Source organism: Geotrypetes seraphini, chromosome 10, assembly GCF_902459505.1.
Source record: "Geotrypetes seraphini chromosome 10, aGeoSer1.1, whole genome shotgun sequence".
In the NCBI taxonomy this organism is placed as follows: Eukaryota; Metazoa; Chordata; class Amphibia; order Gymnophiona; family Dermophiidae; genus Geotrypetes; species Geotrypetes seraphini.
In genome coordinates this window covers 64,171,148-64,191,262 of record NC_047093.1, presented here as the reverse complement: position 1 = coordinate 64,191,262, position 20,115 = coordinate 64,171,148, and the positions used below count along the sequence as shown (strand labels likewise).

At 40.7% G+C, this 20,115-nt stretch overlaps 1 protein-coding gene across 1 annotated transcript in view; it reads left to right on the top strand.

Annotated features, from left to right (window-relative positions):
• KCNT1 (potassium sodium-activated channel subfamily T member 1) overlaps positions 1-20,115 on the top strand; it is a 152,545-nt gene that overhangs the window by 90,998 nt on the left and 41,432 nt on the right. The window contains exons 13-17 of the mRNA XM_033962267.1: positions 2,841-3,054; positions 9,580-9,685; positions 13,431-13,603; positions 18,935-19,069; positions 19,475-19,586. Of these exons, the coding sequence (XP_033818158.1) occupies positions 2,841-3,054; positions 9,580-9,685; positions 13,431-13,603; positions 18,935-19,069; positions 19,475-19,586 (740 nt within the window). The remainder of the gene's footprint in view (positions 1-2,840; positions 3,055-9,579; positions 9,686-13,430; positions 13,604-18,934; positions 19,070-19,474; positions 19,587-20,115) is intronic.

Genomic DNA, 20,115 nt, shown 5'->3' with positions numbered 1-20,115 from the left:
CCATCCACTATCTCCTCCTCTTCTTAAAAGATCCCATCAGCACTTGGATGCAGAACTTTAAAGTAGCATCAGTTTCAAAGTCATCACTTTATAGCTTTTAACACCCAACCTACACATTGAAACAGTGGTTACGCTGCTGAAGATTTAAATCGACACAGTTCATTGTTTATTTCATCGATGTCCAGTAGCAGTTTGTATGAATAGCAAAATATATTGGTTTGACAAGCACATACATTAAGCATGCTTTATAATGCTGCATTAGTTCCTGCATCGACCAGTCTCTCTGCTTTTTTCAGCAAACTGTATGTTCGGAGGTGCTGCTGGGCTTAAAATGAATTCTCTGGTTGCTAACAGCTATTTTCTGATATGTTTCTAGTTTTGTGGTGACATTTGGACAATATGTGCACCTTAATTGGAAATAAAGTAAGTCGCTCTTCTATGCCCTCTGCCTATTTTTGTTCTCTTTTCAATTACTCTCTAAAATGAAGAGAACAAAAGAAAGAGGGAGAAAGGAAAAAAAAAAAAATCCAAAGGCTGCACTGTAATAACAGTTATCATAGAAATAGTCTAATGCAGTGGTTCCCAACCCTGTCCTGGAGGACCACCAGGCCAATCGGGTTTTCAGGCTAGCCCTAATGAATTTGCATGAGAAAGATTTACATATAATGGAAGTTAGAGGCATGCAAATCTGCTCCATGCATATTCATTAGGGCTATCCTGAAAACCCGATTGGCCTGGTGGTCCTCCAGGACAGGGTTGGGAACCACTGGTCTAATGCACTAGCCTTGAATTCTATGGGTTCTGTTGTATTGATATATCACCGCTTTCCATGGCACTCGGTCACAGTGTTCTAGGCCTCTACTTACCTTGTGTAGCAAAACATAAGAACATAAGAAGTTGTCTCCGCTGAGTCAGGCCAGAGGTCCATCCTGCCCAGCGGTCCGCTCCCGCGGCGGCCCATCAGGCCTAATTGCCTGAACAGTGTCCATGACTAATTTTGTAACTGCCTCTAATCCTCTAATTCTATCCCTATTACCTACCTCTACTCCTATCTGTACCCCTCAATCCCTTTGTCCTCCAGGTACCTTTAGTATCTGACTAATTTGTGCATGTAAAAAATACCTTTTTATGTTTTGATAAATGGTTATAGATATTCACAACCAAACATGTGCAGTATAAGATATTCTGTCATACTCATAATCAGGGTTGGAATGAAGATAGATAATATCCATTTTCTGTGCTTTCTTAAATTCAGATACGGTCTTCATCTCCACCACCTCTAATGGGAGACTATTCCACGCATCTACCACCCTTTCTGTAAAGAAGTATTTCCTTAGATTACTCCTGAACCTATCACCTCTTAATTTCATCCTTTGCCCTCTCCTTCCGGAACTTTCCTTCCTTTGAAAAAGACTTACCTCCTGTACATTAACACCACAGAGATATTTAAACATCTCTGTCATATCCCTCTATCCTGTCTTTCTTTCAGAGTATACACATTAAGGTCTCTAAGTATGTCCCCATACAATTTATGACAAAAACCACTAACCAATTTTGTAGCAGCCCTCTAGAATGACTTGATCCTATTTATATCTTTTTGAAGGTGCAGTCTCCCAAATTGTACACAGTATTCCAAATGGGGCCTCACCAGAGACTTATACAACAGCATTATCACCTCCCTTTTCCTACTGGCCATTCCTCTCCTTATGCACCCAAGCATCTTCCTGGCTTTGCCAGTCACCTTTTCTACTTGTTTTGCCTGTTTCTACCATTTTGTCCTGAACTGGGAGGTGGATGACTTACAATCCAGGTTTGGGGATCCCATTCCTGATGCTGCCATTGATAGAATTAATATTGGAATGAATTAAGAAAGAGGAGCCCTTTCCTGCCTAAGCTCCTGAAGACGCTTATTAGCGAAACACAGTCTTGTGTCAGGCATGGCTGATCAAAGAACTGCTTCCAGAGCTTGGCTGATTACTAAACTACCTTTCAGCATGAGAATTGTAAAGAATAACAGCTTATCTGATGAACAGAGTGATCTGCGACAAGTTATTATGAATGACTTTTAAAATGGTGGCATATTTAGTGAAAAGAAGACTGGATATCTAATTGGACACTTTAGGGTGAATTTATAATTATAGAGAGACAGGGAGGGTGTCTTGATATTTGTACGTTTGGTGATAGAAAAATTTGTACTACTGTACTTGATTGATATTTATAATACGATTGTATGCAAAGTTTGTAATAAAAATTTTTAATTGAAGTAATAGCTTTTTGTATTGTGTATAAATTCTGTTTTGTCACCCTGAGATCATCAGACACAATCAATCCCAGGTCCCGCTCTTTCATAGACAGGCACATAAGGAAGATGGAGGGAATGTGGAAGGATGCAATGTGGATGTCTAAATGCCAGTTTTCAGACATCTAAAATACGAATAAGGGCCTTAAAATGTCTGCTATTAGCATGGTATAAGTGGCAGTGCCTAAATGGTGCATTACTAGTAGCTTACGTTAGTATTCTATAATGGATATAGCGTGCAAATTTACCATTATAGAATATTTGTTTAGCGCTCAGATTTTTGGCGCCTTTTATAAAATTGCCCTCTTCTCCAACTAGAAATTTACTTTTCTTTATAAGAATTGCCTCTTGAATTTTAATAGCACTTTTGCTTTGTTGCCTCTACCTACCATCTATTCAATAAAAACAGTATTTCTTTAGAACTGGAAGGGATAAGGTTCAGTCGTATTATAAACTCCATTTAAGATGTAGATAGTTTCTGATTATTACAAAAATATATTTTGATTCTCTTGCTCATGCACTCCTTTCTTTGTTTATTCAGGTACAGTTGCAATGGACCTACAGAACACAGAATGTCGGCCCATTAGCAGTAGTAAATTAACATTACCATCTGAAAATGGCTCAAGCAGAAGACCCAGCATTGGACCTGTTTTGGAAATAGCAGACAGTTCTACAGTCCTACCATGTGACTTGCTCAGTGACCAATCAGAAGATGAGATGACTCAATCAGATGATGAAGCATTTCCTGTTCAGGAGTAAGTACGCTTTGTACCGAATTTTCATTACATAGGAATATAAGGGAAGTCATGTTGAGTCAGATCAAAGTTAACAGTACCAGCATCTGGTCTCCAACAGTGGCTCATTTGGTTTGCAAGTACTTGGCAGATCTCAAAAATAAGTGATGGTTTTTCGACTGCAAATCTACACAACTAATCAGTTTTATTGACTTTTTCTCTAGGAACTTGTCCAAACCTCTTTACAACTCTATTTTAGTCATTTTGATCACATCTGCCAACAACACAGATTACACAGTTTCATTGTGTGCTGTGTGAAAACAATTCTCTCTACAATTTGTTCTCGGTCTGCTGCTCCTTAATTTCACGGAGCATCCTCTTGAAAAGTTAAACAACCATTACCCATTGAACTGTGCCATCTCACTCATGCATCATCATGTTTTCAAACTGGAGAGCTCAAACTTCTTAAACCTTTCTTTATAAGGGACGTGTTCCATCCTCTTTATTATTTTTGTCATCCTTTTCATGTTCTACCATATCGTTTTTGAGATGGGAAAAGGCAGCTGGTGACTCACTTCAGTTGGGGAGCATAGCCTCATCAATCTCCTGCTTCCTCTTTTCTATGCTCCCACTTTCACTCATTCCGTTTTCTCCTGTTGGGCCTCCTCCATGCAGCTAGGGCCACCTTAACATTTGTGGACAGGTCCCCATTTATTTTAACCAAACTGACCCTTTCAGTAAATTATGCATCTAATAAATATTGAATTATCTTCCAAATCTTTACTTTGTTATACCAAACATCTCGAGAAGTTACCCAGTCTAAAGGTTACAAGCAGCCAAAACAAATCTGCTCTGAAGCATTAAGTATTTTTATTTATCCCAGGACAAGCAGGCAGCATATTCTCACATGTGGGTGACATCATCCACGTAACCCCGATACAGACACTTTAAAAGCGCATTGATACTTTAAGATTTTTATAAAGTTTGCGATAGCCTGCACCTTTCATACGCAAGTGCCTTCCCGCCCGACATAGGCTCGTGGCTCCTCAGTTCTGTTTTCTGCAGAGCTAAGAAGGCTTTCCTGTACCAGATCTGAATAACCATAAACCCACTACTGCCTGTCACTTTACTTTCTCCTTTAGCATACATAAGAACATAAGAAGTTGCCTCCGCTGAGGCAGACTAGAGGTCCATCTTGCCCAGCGGTCCGCACCCGCGGCTGCCCATCAGGCCTAATTGCCCGAACAGTGCCCCTGTCTAATTTTTCTACTGCCTCTAATCCTCTCCCTATAACTTACCTCTACTCTTTAGTTCTCATCTTCATATACAGTCAAACCTTGGTTTGCGAGTAATCCGGTTTGCAAGTGTTTTGCAAGACGATTGTTGACTCGATTTGCGAGCCACCCTCCCCCCCCCCGATAACCGGCATCGCTCCCCCCCCACTCGCAAAGGCCCCCTCGCTCCAACCGGCACCCCCTCCCGCCCAAACAACTTAAACTTACCCCCCTCCCCCCCCCCGTCTAGCGCAGGCACAGATCGTATGCCTAGAAGATCTTCCGGCTTCTGCCTGCCTGCCTTAAGCATGCATCTGCACATGCTCAAGGACTTCTAATTCTCCCTCTCGCTGAGATTCTCGGCGAGAGGGAGAATTAGAAGTCCTTGAGCATGCGCAGATGCATGCTCGATGCAGGCAGGCAGGCAGAAGCCGGAAGATCTTCTAGGCTCACAATCTGTGCCTGCGCTAGATGGGGGGGAGTAAGTTTAAGTTGTTCGAGCAGGGAGGCCGGTTCGCGCAGGGGGGGGTGCCGGTTGGAGCGAGGGGGCCTTTGCGAGCGGGGGGAGCGATGCCGGTTATCGGGGGTGGGGGGGGGAACGTAGCAAAGCGAGTTTCCATTATTTTCTATGGGGAAACTCGCTTTGATAAACGAGCATTTTGGATTACGAGCATGCTCCTGGAACGGATTATGCTCATAATCCAAGGTACCACTGTATTTTTTTTTTTTTTGCGTTCCTTTCTTCTGATTCCACTCGGATTCTTTTGTCTCTTCATACTTTATACAGTATTTTCATTTTCCATTTTTCTGTATTTCCTCTCATCTGATTTGTTTCCTTTTTTTTCTTACCTAGTCTGTGTTGTTAGACCTTCTTTAAATGTCTCCCACCTGCTACCTCATGCTATCTCAAACCTCACTTTCTATTTCTTGTCTATAATTTATTTTATTTTTCACTTTTATTTTTTTAATCCTTTTATGGTGATTTACCAGGCTTTCCTTCCCACTATCTTACACATACACTCCTCTTTCTCACAGACACCTTTTCCTTTTCCAAGTCTCATATATTCACCATATAACACATTGCATCCTTCCACATTCCCTCCATCTTCCTTATGTGCCTCCTCATGTCTTCCCCAGCCCCCGTTCTTCAGTCATCCCTCTTTTCTTCCTCTCCATTAATATTCTCTCTTCCATCCTTTCTTCCTTTGACTTCCTTTCATCATTTTCCTCTATCCCTTCCTTCACTGATGTTCAGCAGTAGTAGTGCAAGGCAGAGGGGCCTTGACCATATGCAGCATGATGGAGAAAAAGTAAGGTTGTTTGAACAGTTTGAAAGGTATACTCAGAAAAGGATATTTTCTCCAGGTCTGTTAAATAAATCCACTATAGTTTGCAGCAGGCCAGGGGAAAATACAAAGTGGATCCATAGATTCAAAAAATCCACTCAGGATTTCCTTAGATCCACTTTGAATTTCTTGACAATTTGGCAACCTGAAAGAGATTTTATTGCAAGCACGAGGAAGTGCTAAAAGCATCCCTTCCTAGACACACAACATTACTGTTTTCCAAACAACTTGAGGGCTCCCCTTTGAAGAGGTCTGTGGTTCCTGTTGCCTCTCTCAATCCTAGGGCTTCCTATTCAGAAGTAGTCTGTGGGATCTCAAACCATTTGCAGCACCTGCTTTCCCCTGTGGCCCTCCTTTGAACAGGAAGTGTCAAGACTGGGGGAGGAGTCAAGCCAAAGGAGGAAGAGGCAACACTGCACATGCTCAAAGATCCTGCGGCCTGTACTCCTTTCGTTGCTCTGAACAGTACCATCAAATAGGCAGAGCATCGTAGAGCTGGGACAAAGATTGGCCTGATGTGGCTGTGGTAACCCTGCCCTCTGACATCACTTTCTGAGAATTTCCATCAGTGGCCAAGTTTCAACTGGGGAATGGGAAGAGTTAAGACTAGTAATCAATGAGAGCAGGTGGCCTTTTCTATAACATGTGCACCTAATTGTCATACTACAGAACTCCAAAAGGGGCGTGGCCATGGGAGAGGCATGGGTTGGCCAGGGACATTCCCAAAATTTAGGTGCTGTGTTATGGAATACCTACATTTGCACACCTAACTGCCATTAGTTGAGTGTGAATAGTTAAGGTCTGTCCGATCAATTTTATAGCATTATTTCCTTTGATTTCATTACCTTTGTAAATTATTTGACTACCTTTAAGATACAGTGGTATAGCAAATTCTGTATAATAAACAATAAACCAGTCTTTGGCAGGTGTAACTGCCTACATCCAAAGTGAGGTGCAAAATGCAAGCTAAACCTTTATAGAGCTCACACTTAGTGCAGATCATCCCGGTGCCTAACTTTGAACAATCTATACAGAATTCCCCTGTAAGTGACCAGAATTGCACAGTAGAGAATGACATGGGGACAAATTTTTCCCCGTCCCCGCGGGAACAAATTTTCTCATCCCATCCCCGCAGGTTCTTTTCCTGTCCCTGCCCCATCCCTGCAAGCTCTGTCCTCATCTGCACAAGCCTCAAATACATTAAAATCATAAGTGTTTAAGGCTTGTGCGGTTAAGGCAGAGCGTACAGGAATGGGGCAGAGACAGCAACAAAACTCGCAGGGATGGGGAAAATTTTCCTGCTGAGACGGGGAAAATTTTGTCCCCGTGTCATTCTCTACTGTACAGAATGCTTAGGTTGATAGGAAATAGTGTGAACACATGTTAATTTTTGTAAGACTGTAGGGTAACATGTAGCTAACTTTAGTATTCATACATGTAATGGAAATTCATGTCAACAAATAAACAACTGTTTTCACAAATAAATGCACATGGTCTAAGTTTCATTCATTCAATACATCACATCGTTATGTTTACATATGTACACGGGCCAATCAAACATAAAAGGAGGAAAAAGCCTCAGACCACGTAGCACAAGCAAGTTGTGATCACAGCTTTAAGGCAAGGCTAAACGCCACCTTATAGGCATAAAAAAAAAATCTCCTTTATTTTGCTCAAAATACTCTGTGCAATGTAGACTAAGATGTCTGATTGGCCCATGTATATGTAAACATAATGATGTGATGTATTGAATAATAGCGAAACTTAGACCTTGTGCATTTATTTGTGAAAACAGTTGTTTATTGTTTACTGAGTGGTTTTCACTTTACTGTGTTTTGGGGGATAAATAATTTTCAACCTACAAAAGACTTGGCTTGGATTTTTAGTGACTAGCAGGAATAACATAGATATAGTGAAATTCCAATAATATCAACACTTTCATACAGACAGTGCAAGGTAAAAAGCAGTGTTTATACACAGGCCAGAACTGGTATATCAAGGGTGGAAAAAGCCTCCCACCATCCACAGAAAGGGATTTAAGGTGTTCAGGCTAAACCTCATAGGCATAAAAACCCACCCCTGACATTATTAAACTGGCTCTGTGCAGTGCAGAAAAGAAGTGAAGCTTTAAAGATAGATGAAAAAAAATCAACTTATCTCACAAGACCAACCGGTACACCCACGGTGGCCAGCGTATCGCATTAATGCTGCCTCAGGTTGTAACCGTTCCGATCGATAACTTCAAACCGGGACTCTCCAAAGTGTCTCCAAGCACAAAGATGGATTTTAAGTGATGCTTTTCATTAGATTCGTCATTTCAAAAAACCCTCTGAAGAACGCTGCCATCAGTCTCAAACAAATGAATATAGTTCTATGCAATCATACTGAGGGATCCCTTCAGGGATTCAAGACTAAGTTAAACAAGTTCCTACTGAACAAGGACGTACACTGGTAGGGCTAGTCTCAATTAGGGCGGTGGCCTTTGACCAAAAGGGCTGCCGCGTGAGCGGACTGCTGGGCATGATGGACCACTGGTCTGACCCAGCAGCGGCAACTCTTATGTTCTTAGGACCTCCTGTTTCAAAAATATTAATATTTATTGTTGTGCTATTTAAAATTGTTTAGACGAAAGTGTGCCCTTTCACCACCGTTTCCTTTCATTACTACTACTCCTACTATTAATTATTTCTATAGCGCTGCCAGACACACACAGCGCTGCACAGAGTCACAAAGAGTAAGAAAACAGTCCCTGCTCGAAAGAGCTTACAATCTAAACAGGCAAGACAGACAAATAGCTTTCAGAGTCTCCATGCATGAGCTGGAGGTAGTGCATGCAAATCCCTCTCATAAATATTCTGAATATCCCAAAAAGCCATCTGCAATGGAGTCCCCCAGGACAGGCTTGAAACTTCTGTCACCATTTAGTTGTCCTCTCTGAATTACCAAATCATCCCCTTTCTACTTTCTTAGTCAACTAATTTATAGACTGCAAATCTTTACAGTAAACATAAATAATCATAAAACCACATAGATGTGTACATGGGTTAAGGGACCGGGTTGGAAGGCAGAGGAGTAGGGTTAAGGATTGAAGCTATATCAAAAAGCTGGGTTTTCAGTCTGCTTTTAAACAAGGGAAGAGAAGGGTCTTGACGGACAAACTTGGCTAATTAGATTCAGATATTCCAAAAAATATGATTATTGTGCAGATCTGTTGATTTTAAATCACTAGACACCGTAGATTGATTGTTTTGTTTAGTTGTGATGTATACTTAGCATTCTGAATGTTTTAACAGATGTTTTATCTATGTGGTTTTATGATTATTTATGTTTACTGTAAAGATTTGCAGTCTATAAATTAGTTGACTAAGAAAGTAGAAAGGGGATGATTTGGTAATTCAGAGAGGACAACTAGATGGTGACAGAAGTTTCAAGCCTGTCCTGGGGGATCCATTGCAGATGGCTTTTTGGGATATTCAGAATATTTATGAGAGGGATTTGCATGCACTACCTCCAGCTCATGCATGGAGACTCTGAAAGCTGAGATGGCTGGGGGGAGGGGGGTCTCTCAGGACATGTTTGGGAATGTCTGCTCTAGGAATGATAAGAGTTTAACCACTGTAACATGGGTTTTAAAGCTGAAGCTGGTTCTTGGGAGCACAAGGGAATATTAGGATCCTCAACAGACTTGCCATTTCTATGTATTTCATAATTTATACCAATTTAATCACATTGACAATCCGTGTCATGTCCTCCCAGGGCTAGGAAAGCTGTTATAATGCAAATGGGTGTACCAGAATTAACAATTTCTCCAACGGAAAACAAAAACCAATCAAAATAAAACTAAAATCAGTACCATTGTATGTAAAAGTTGACTGAATAGAAAGCAGGAATATCTTTAACTGGGCAATGAATTTTGTTTGTTTAAGGTACGTGAAGGGTTATCCTCCTAACTCTCCCTACATTGGAAGCTCCCCAACGCTTTGTCATCTCCTGCCACTGAAAGCCTCTTTCTGCTGCCTTAGGCTGGATAAGGTACAGTATGCCAGCTCTGTGTTCATATCTTAAAGACTGGGCTGAGCCTGTGCTGTGTGAGAGTCATCTTGCAGTGTCATTGTTGAAGAGATGAATGGCCCCCTGAGCTGAAAGCAAAAGGCCTCCGCACAGCAACTCCAGTACCTCATCAGAAATGGAAGGGCATTCATGCTGGTCCTTTGTGCCTCAATTCTCAGTGGAATATGATGATTCAGAGCTCTTGTTCCAGCTTCTTATTATTTCATCCCAGTGGCAAATCTTTAAGGGGAACATTTTGTTGCCATTGCTGAAATCATTTAAATTAGAGGGAGAGTGAATATGATTCATATTAAATAATATGCAGTCTCTTGCTGCTGTTTTGTCCAATACAGCGATACAAAAAAGTATTTACCCCTACTGATTTTATCTGTTATTACATATACAGTATGGTATGTCATATCAGTTATTACATATTACATATACAGTTTACATATACATATACAGTATGTCATATTGAATGTCATGATTTCTGATCTTTAAACAAAATGTAATATTAGACGAAGGGAAGCTGAGTACACACATAACACAGTTTTTAAAATATTACTTCATTTATTTAAGGAGCAAAAATTGCCCAACACCAATGTCACCCATTTGAAAAGTAACAGCCCCCTTTATCAATTAAATTTGGTCAATTGGATGATTATTAGATTTGACTGAACACAGCCAGGGTTGATAGCAGCCAGCTCTGTTGATTCCAAACCTCACTAAATATTGAGTCACCAGCAAAAGACATTTCAACAACTTTGTTCTCATCTCTTCAAATGTATCACATTGGAAAGGGTTGCAAAACCATTTCTAAAGATTTGGGATGCCATCAAACCACGTTCTCTCCAAATGGAGAAGATTTGGAATGGTGGTGAATCTTCCATGGAGTGACCAGCCTGCCAAAATTACTCCAAGGGTGTAGAGACAGCTCATCTAGGAAGTCATAATATATTCCAGAAGAACATGCAAAGAACTGCAGGCCTCTGTATCCTCAGCTGAGGTCAGTGTTCATGCCTCTACAATAAGCAGAACTGAGAAAAAATTGGATTTGTGGGAGAGTAACAAGGTAGAAATTGCTGCTGTCCAAGAGTAACATCAGTGCTTGTCTCATATTTGCAAAATGTGCCTGGATGATCCCCGTAGTCTCTGGGGATTGTGTTCTTTGAACAGAAAAGTCAAAAGTGGAACACAGCTCTGGAGTAAAGCAAATACAACATTCCACAGTAAGATCATAACTTTAAGGCCAGGTAGTGGTGGTAGCTGACTGAATTTCGGCTTCAGATTTGGCACGAAAACCCGGGTTTGGGTTTTGGTCAAAAAGCCTATGCATTTTCAGCTGAAACTGAACCTCGCTCCCCAGCCCCTGCAATTGCTATTCTGTGTCCCAACCCATAGGCCCTCCCTAGATCTACCTTAGTGAAGGTCTCAGAAAGCAAAGAGTCAAACGGTCCACAAGAGCCAGACCAGGAAGGGATAAGGAACAGATCAGGAAAAAGACCAAAAAGTCTAGAAGTAAAGGCCAAACAACTTTTATTAGCAACATTAAAAACTGGGCAGGAATGAGTCCTCTGCCTATGCTGGTTCCAATCAGAAAATGGCTGCCAGGACCTTCTGCATCAGTCTTGGCAGCCATTTGGATTGGAGCAGCGAATGGGGTAGGAATGAGTGCAGTTTGTTCCTGCTCTCCAAAGAGGCCACTACACCACCAGGGTTTCATAAAAGTAAGCCAAGAGAGAGTCTATGGGTGATGGGGCAGGAAGGGGAGATGCAGGAGGGAGGCAGTCACTGCTGGAAGAGTCAGGAGTGATAGAGTAGGGAGCAGTTTCATATACGGTTTAAAGTCATAGAAAGCGAAGATCCTGAGTTTGTTCTGATTTTAGTGGTAGTGTGGTGGTAGAGAGAAGCTTTGCTGCTTCAAGAACTAGAAACTACCATTATTGAAACAGCCATGAATTCCGCACTGTACCAGAAAATTCTTAAGGAGAATGTTTGGTCATCTGCCCATGAGCAGAAGCCGAAGTGTAATTAGGTTATGCAGCAAGACAATGATCCAAAACACAAAAGCATGTCTGCATCTGAATGAGGAGCAAAAAAAATTGTTTTGGACTGGCCTAGTGAAAGTCCTGACATGATCCCAAAAGAGATGCTGTGGCAGTTCATGGACAAAAACCTATGAACGTGTCCAATTACAGCAGCAATGTAAAAGATTATGCATGAGAAATCTGCATGCAAGGGAGGTAATTCATGCAAATTTATCTCATGCATATTCATTGTGGTTATCCTGAAAACCTGACTAGCTAGGTGTATCACGAGAACTGGGTTGAGAACCCCTGCAATAGATCAAGTAGGTGTTTTAAAATTGTTTTGTGAACTGCGTTGAGCAGCTTCTGTGGCTTGGAGTGCAGTAAATAAAACCAAAATGAAATCTACTACATGATTCTCAGCTGAAGCAACTACTATTTTACTCTTCACACCCATAGATTTTACCTCCATTTTATACACATCTTTCTCATACATATTCATTAATAACCCAATACATAATAATTGGGACCAATCACTAATAAATTTTGGCTTCAATTAATTATATCAATCACAAACAAAGAAGCCACTAAAACTGTAATACTAATTATGTTATTTATTATGCTTTAATTTTTTTTTTAATCTTCCATTCAAAACATCATTAACTACTTATGAATACTTCCAAAAGACATTTGCATAAAACATTGTCATTTATCACTCAAACAACCAGCCAACGGCTTTTGTCATAGATCTTCCAATGTTCATGCCCAATGGCTATATGGCTTGAGTGATAAATGACAATGTTTTATGTCAATGTCTTTTAATGTTATGGGGGAAGGGAAGGGCTTCTAATGTGATTATATTTGGTGTTGGAAGTATTCATAAGTAGTTAATGATGTTTTGAATGGAAGATTGAAAAAAAATTAAATTGTAATAAATGATGTAATTAGTATTACAGTTTTAGTGGCTTCTTTGTTTGTGATTGATGCATATTCATTAGAGGTGTTCTAAAAACCTGACTTGTTGAGCTTGAAGACCAAGCACCTTCAAGATGGATAAGCTTATGGGAACCTCTTGGTCAAATATGTCCATCTTCCATTGATTTATTATTTATTGAATCCTGAATTCCTTAAATTGCAATTGTGTCTCTACACTGCTAAGTCTGTGCCCAGGTTCAGATTTATATGCATGAGCAATGAATGATATAAATCAGTGGTCTCAAACTCATGGCCCAGGGGCCAAATGCGGCCTGCCAGGTACTATTTTGAGGCCCTCGGTATGTTTATCATAATCACAAAAGTAAAATAAAACAGTTTCTTGATCATATGTCTCTTTAGCTATAAATTACAATAGTATTATTAAGACTTAGTCAAAAGGAAAGATTTATAAACTATAAAGAGTTCTACCTCATGCAAAATTGTCATTTCTTCAATAAGACATTAACTATTTTTTCTGAGGCCCTCCAAGTACCTACAAAACCGAAATGTGGCTCTGCAAAGGGTTTGAATTTGAGACCACTGATATAAACCTAGTTATGTGACTTTCAATGCATCTGGAGATCCCATTTCCTCCCCCAAGAGAATTCACTGACATCTTGTTTGCAGCTTTACACCATTCCTCAACTGTGCAACTCTAAAAGAAATTATATAGTGACAGCGCTTCCCCCCCCCCTTCCCCCACTGCCTTGGCTCTTTCCCTGCAGGGATGCCAGCACAACAGTTTTGAAGATGCAAAGGCCTATGGTTTCAAAAACAAGTTGATTATTGTGTCTGCAGAGACGGCTGGCAACGGGTTGTATAATTTCATTGTTCCTCTCCGAGCCTACTACAGATCTAGGAAAGAACTCAACCCGATTGTTCTGCTGCTTGATAACCCGTGAGTTCCTTTTAGGCTAAATATTGTGTTTATTAAAAAATCCCAGCTCTGACTGTTTATTAATAAGGAGGGAGGGGGTGGGGTAATTTTACAAATGAGAAGCATGTAGAACAGCGGTATTTTATATGCTCACTTGCTTTTATGCAATGGACCCGTAGGTGTGTGTGGAGGTGGAAATTGAGTGGAATGAGGCAGGTTTGGCACTTATGCAAATGTTTTTCTTTTCAAGTACATGCATCGATTGCTACTAGTGTGTACACACACACTTACTCTTAACTTGCTTCAGAGTGGTGGACTAATTTGTGCAGCAGTAATCAGGTGGGGGCTGTTCTATGAAGGCACATAGCTGCCTGCCCCTGCCTAGATGGTTACTTCTAAATAACTGCTAAGGGTCACATGCTTTTAAGTATTCCAGTAAGGGCAATGTGGTCTTAAGAACAGAGAGATAAATAAAACGCAGAAGTAAATGCAACCAGCACAGGAAAAGAGGGATGAACCCCTGACTGGGCCTTCAGTTATTCACAATATGTAGGATATTTTCCAAATCCAGAATAAAGAGAACAAAAGATGGCAAAATGATCTCCTAAGACTGTTCATATTTATGTTAAAAAAAAAATTGTAATAAAATATAGAAGGGGACCTAGTATTTTATGAATCAAAAGTGAAGATGGCAGGCCTGAAATGGCCTACCACTGAAGGCACCAAAGACCAGTCAGCACTTTTAACAGATTCTGGGTCTGCTTACATAGGCATGAAAAAAAACAAAAAACATTTTTGAATTTCTAGTCTATTGCCTTCACAGTTCTAGTTGTGGAAGATCAGAACTGTGATTAACCTGGCCTTTAATGCTCATTACAAAGCATGTAAAAGTCAAGAAGAAAGCTTGTTTAACCAAAAGTAAACCTATACAGGACAAAGTTTGACCAATATTTTTATTTAGAAATCTGGTTGAGTACTACATATAGAAATGTGTTGTCTTTTTTTATTAACTATGGAATGGGCCATCCTTTTCTGTGGCAGCATTCCCAAACTGAGGGAGAAAGGCCCAACTGTCACTCAGTAGCAGGCATTCTTAACCCAGTCAATCAGGATGCCCACAATTTGCATACACTACCTCCATTGTTTGTGAATCTTCTCTCATGTATATTCATTGTGGGTATTCTGAAATCCTGACTGGCTGGGTATTTCCCTAAGGTCTGGGTTGAGAACCACTGCTCTGTAGTGGTGCCTAGTGCTTAGCTAAGAGCATATATATGCAGGGCAGGATTAAAGGGTAGGTCAAGTAGGTATGTGCCTCGGGCCCAAAGAGTTCAGGTGGGGCCTGGAATGCTGCCTTCTCAATACTGTTGGTGTACCTGCCTCCAGGCCCGGCTCCAGATGTCCAAGTACTGCCTCCTCCTACCTTCTTCATTATTCAGTGCAGCTGAATTTGCAGTCTTTAAAAGGTAGTGGACAGCAGTTCCTACACGCTACCTGAGGCTGTCCCAGAAGCTTTTTCCTTTGATGCTGGGATTTTGCATCAGTGGGAAGGCTTCTGGGTCTGCTGGACTTCTGGAGCTAGGCCCGGATGTGCACTCTCACAGGAGGGGGGCAGGGGGGGAAGCAGCAGGGCCATGGAGGGACTGGTCCAGAGGGCCTAGAATACTTGGGTCCACCGAAGAATTAATTATGTCTGCACATATGCCAGATTCCAGAGGGAATCCATCGTCTGTACTCACAGCTGCAGGATAATTATGGGAGGTGGTTACAAGTCAGGGAAAAAAATTTACATGCAGTCCCAATAGAAACCAGTTCCACTTGATGAGGAAGTCCAAAATAATGGGAGAAAAGGGCAGCCTAAAACTGGTTACTTTGTGTCTCCTGCAGGCCCGATAACCACTTTTTGGAGGCAATCAGTTGTTTTCCAATGGTGTACTTCATGGTTGGCACAATTGATAAGTAAGTTACTTTTCTACAAATTTACCATATTTCCAAAAGAAGGCTGAGATAAAAGTTAAAGGAAGCAGTGTAGCTATGGCGTATTTTATTCCCACTCTAGCAAAAAAATGCAGGTCAGAGGCATAGCCAGACCTCAAATTTTGGCTGGGCCACTTGGCGGGCACGTATGGTCCCCACATCCCCTCCCCCCAAGCTAACTCAAAGCATTAAAAATACCTGAGCTGGTAGGGTTTCCCCAAGCCCCACCAGCTGTAAGAGTCCTCCAGTGGCAAGAACGCCTGCCTCGCTCACTTACTCCAGCTTACCCATGGCTACACCACTGATGCAGATATTAAAATCATGGGCTTTTATCTCAGAATTTAGACACTGACATATGTATAATTACACCAGACAACACATTTTTCTAAAAGTTTTGCTTCCTTAAACTGGTGATTATGATAGGCCCCTTTAAAATAAACACAAATATAATTTCCCACTGACTGTATCACGTAGGAATTTTGAGAAACACAATGGTATCTTTAATTAACTATAACATGTAATACACAAAGTTTCTGATAGTTCGCCATGGCTAAAAATGTTTTCCTGCTGATTTTCATTTGTATTCAGTGTCTGGTGTATCTTGTTGCAGTGTCTAACAATAGTCAGCCAGCATTGATGGATTCCAGTTGCCCTGATATCTTTTCCATAGTGGCAATGTCCTGATGAAACCTTTTGCCATGTTCGTCACTGACTTCACTAAGATTTACAGGGAAGAAGTCCAAGTGTGAATGTAGAAAGTGCATCTTCAATGACATGTTGCACTTCATGGTTTTGTATGCTCTAAGAAGTTTGTCAACCAGTTGAATATAGTTTGGTGTTCTATAACTGCCAAGAAAATTCTCAGCGACATCCTTGAATGCTTTCCAGGCGATTTTATCTGGCTCGACTTAACAGATCTTCAAACCTCTCATCATTGCTGATGTGTTTGATCTGTGGACTTTCCTTAATCTTGGCATCAGTTATTTTTAGAAACATCTGTCTTAGATAAAGAAATCCTTTGCCTTCCTTGTTCATTGCTTTTACAAAAGTTTTCATCAGTCCAAGTTTTATGTGAAGAGGCGGCAAAAATATCTATGTCAGGTCAACAATTGGCTCATACCACATTTTTCTGTCCTGAAATCAAATTCTTATGGAGTGGCCAGTTATTTTGAATGTATTGTAACTCCTTAGCACAGCTGTCCCATTCACAAATAAAACAACAGTACTTGGTATATCCAAGCTGCATTCCAAGTAGCAAAGCTACTACTTTAAGATCACCGTAGATGTTCCAGTTGTACTTTGTGTACTGGATATGCTTTAACAGCAGTTCCATGTTTTCATATGCTTTTATATAGCCTTTTCATGCAGCATCCATCAAGCCCATTTACAAGCATGCCGAGGCATGCCCAGACTGCATCATTTCCATGGAATAACCTGCCAGAAATGATCAGAAAAGAAACTAAACATACAACATTCCGGCAAAAACTGAAAACCTTCCACATTGATAGCTGAACCTACTTGACTTTTCAGAAATTAATCTTTCTACCTCTTTCGCTAGATGAGCTCCTAGACAACTATGATTTCTAGCCCCCCTCTTACCCTTCCCCCCTTTCAAGGCCCCTTTTAGTCCCTCCTCCTGATCCTCTTTCAACCCCTCTCTGAATGTCGTCTAGAGCCTGAATAGGTATGCGCAACACACAAATAGAAGATTAGATTAGATTAGACGTTATGCAACCTGCCCTGAATGTATGTCTGGATATGCCCATACTATATCCAGCAAGGTATAACGTGAGCAATAGACCTATGTTAATAATTAGGCTAAGAATTAATTACATGAATAGCATTAGCCTGAAAGTATAACAAGAAACTGTAAAATTGTACTTTTTTGTTAAAACAATACATGATATATAATTTTAAACGTGATTTTCATGATCAGCGGCCAAAAATCTGTAAAATACACCCAAAAGTGTTGAAGAAGCAAAAATATTGTTGTCCAATGTTATTGTTTTTCCTCTGGACCAAATAAAATAACATTTTATCAATGAGTTGAGTAATTTAAGGATAACTTCTGGTTTAGAAAGTCTTTTCCAGTGGTTGCATTTCAATCTTTGTTCATGAGCTGTGGAGAGACTATTCCAGGGATCCCCCTAGTGGCCAATATGAAGCTCATCTAGGTTTTCTTGAAGAAGGTAATTTGCAAGAAGGCTCTCACAGTGCCCATTTGACATGTTCTCTATTAATACTGCTCAGGTCTCCTTGTTTGTGGAAGCTGGTAATGCAGTTCCATGCCTTAGGCTCTTAAGATCTACATGGATCGCAGTATGATTAGGAACCTTTAAAAAGTTGTACACATCTGAATGATTATAGAACCAGGTGCTTCAAGACATTCTCAGCTGCTAGGTTTCTGTAATTATGTCTTCCATATTGATAGCTGATAGCCTGAAAACAAGGTAGAATCTGGGATATCCATAACCCATTCAGGAAGCTCTGAATTAATTTTAACTGGTTGATACCAAACAATTAAATCTTTGACTTCATAACCTCAAAGGCTATATATTATTATTTGACAATTCTATTAAACTTCAAAAATGCATTGCTTCCCCCAAGCCCCTACCCCAATAATTTATTCTTGCCTGTTTTTTGTTGGTATTTTTGATACCCTTGGAAAGACTAAGGACTTAGGCCCAGATGCTCAAAAGCTTTCTGGGCCAGTAAGACTCATTAAATAATCTTACTGGCATGGAAACTCTCCTCCCAATGTTCAAAAGTGTTCTCGGGGGACTGCTACCAATCCACGTAGCAGCCACCAAGAACCCTATGCAAATGCTCAGTAGTATTTAAATAAGCTCTCCTTGTGATACACAAAAGGGCTCTTTTTACAGAGCAAAAATTTCCAGCATGCCTGAACCTGCTGGCAGCTGTTGTGCATGTGTTCTGTGAGGCATGCAACACATGCACAACAGCTGCGACCATTTTAAAAAAAGTCCCTAGCTGAGCCTGCAGACCTTGCTCTCCCTGCCAGATCAGCTGATTGCTGCTCTAGAGCCATGATCAGCTGAGCTGGCAGGGGAAGCCCCGATCAACCGAGCCACAGGACTCCCCGAAGCTGCCAGTGGTTTCAGGGCTTCCCCTGCCTCTCGGCTGATCGTGGCTTCATGACCATGATCAGCTGAGCTGGCAGGGGAAGCGGCAATCAAATGAGCTGGCAGGACTGCCCAAATCCACCGATTAGTGCATATGATTTTCATGATATTTGTGTGTGCAGAGGTCTTTAAAAGAAAATCGCTCCCTACCCAGATTTTTTTTACCGGCATGACAGAGTATATTGTACATCTGACACTTAGTCCTTTCTGTTCTGTCCATCTTTGCCTTCAGCTTAGATAACCTGCTCCAGTGTGGAATCATTTACGCTGACAATCTGGTGGTTGTGGATAAGGAAAGCACAATGAGCGCTGAAGAGGACTACATGGCTGATGCAAAAACCATAGTCAATGTTCAGACAATGTTCAGGTAAGTACCTTTTTCTTTTTGGAGTCAGTTTGAGTTCTTTCCATATAACTAGGAAATCCACAGGACCTGAGTGATGAATACAAGTGGAAAAAGAAGTCAGAGTTAATTTAATAGATTTGGTTTTACCTTACAGCAACAAACAAAATAGATAAACTGACAGAGAGAAAACCCTGATTGTGATTTGGTCTCTAATAGCAGAGTCCTTTTAAATTAGGCCACTGGATTGGCAGAAAAGTAGGTAGAGCCCCAAGCATGAAGTCAGATAAACTCGGATGAAATGTTTGAACAATTCAGGCCAAGTAATAAAAGGTTCCCAACAAATATCATCTAGGGCTCAACGTTTTTGGAAAAGTAATGATCTATCTTCTTTTGTGTCTAGAATTAAGCATCTGTTTTACTTTTTAGATTGTTTCCAAGTCTTAGCATAACAACGGAGCTGACGCATCCCTCCAACATGAGGTTTATGCAGTTCAGAGCTAAAGACTGTTACTCACTGGCACTTTCTAAGTTAGAAAAAGTAAGTCATCTTCAAGAGCTCGCCCTACTTTTCCATTTGAGGTTTGGAAATTCAAGCAAATATCTATGGGCGTGTCAATTTGAAAATATGACCATGTTCAGGAGGGTAAATTCTAAACTGGATGATCCCAATTTCACAAATATAGCACCACTATTCCATTGACTTCCAAAAACTATTATAGTTCTCTGATTTAATTTTGCCAAATGTAATGTTTTTTTTTTTTACTTCAGTGGAGATAAATTCATGTTATGGTAAAAATGGTACCAGCCAAAAGAGGACACTTGAATGGAGCATGCTGCTTCTACACTGTGTTTGCTATAATATAATCAAACATCTAATCTGGACTTCTTTATTTTTTTAAGCGCTGCTTCTTACTAGCATATACACGGAAACACACACACTTAGGGTAGAGTTACCAGATTTTGTATTAAAAAAAGAGGACATTTTGCCTCATTTTGCCCTTGTCCCGCCCCATTCCACCCACAGCCCCACCCTGTTCTGCCCCCCAGCCCCACACAAACCTAATCTT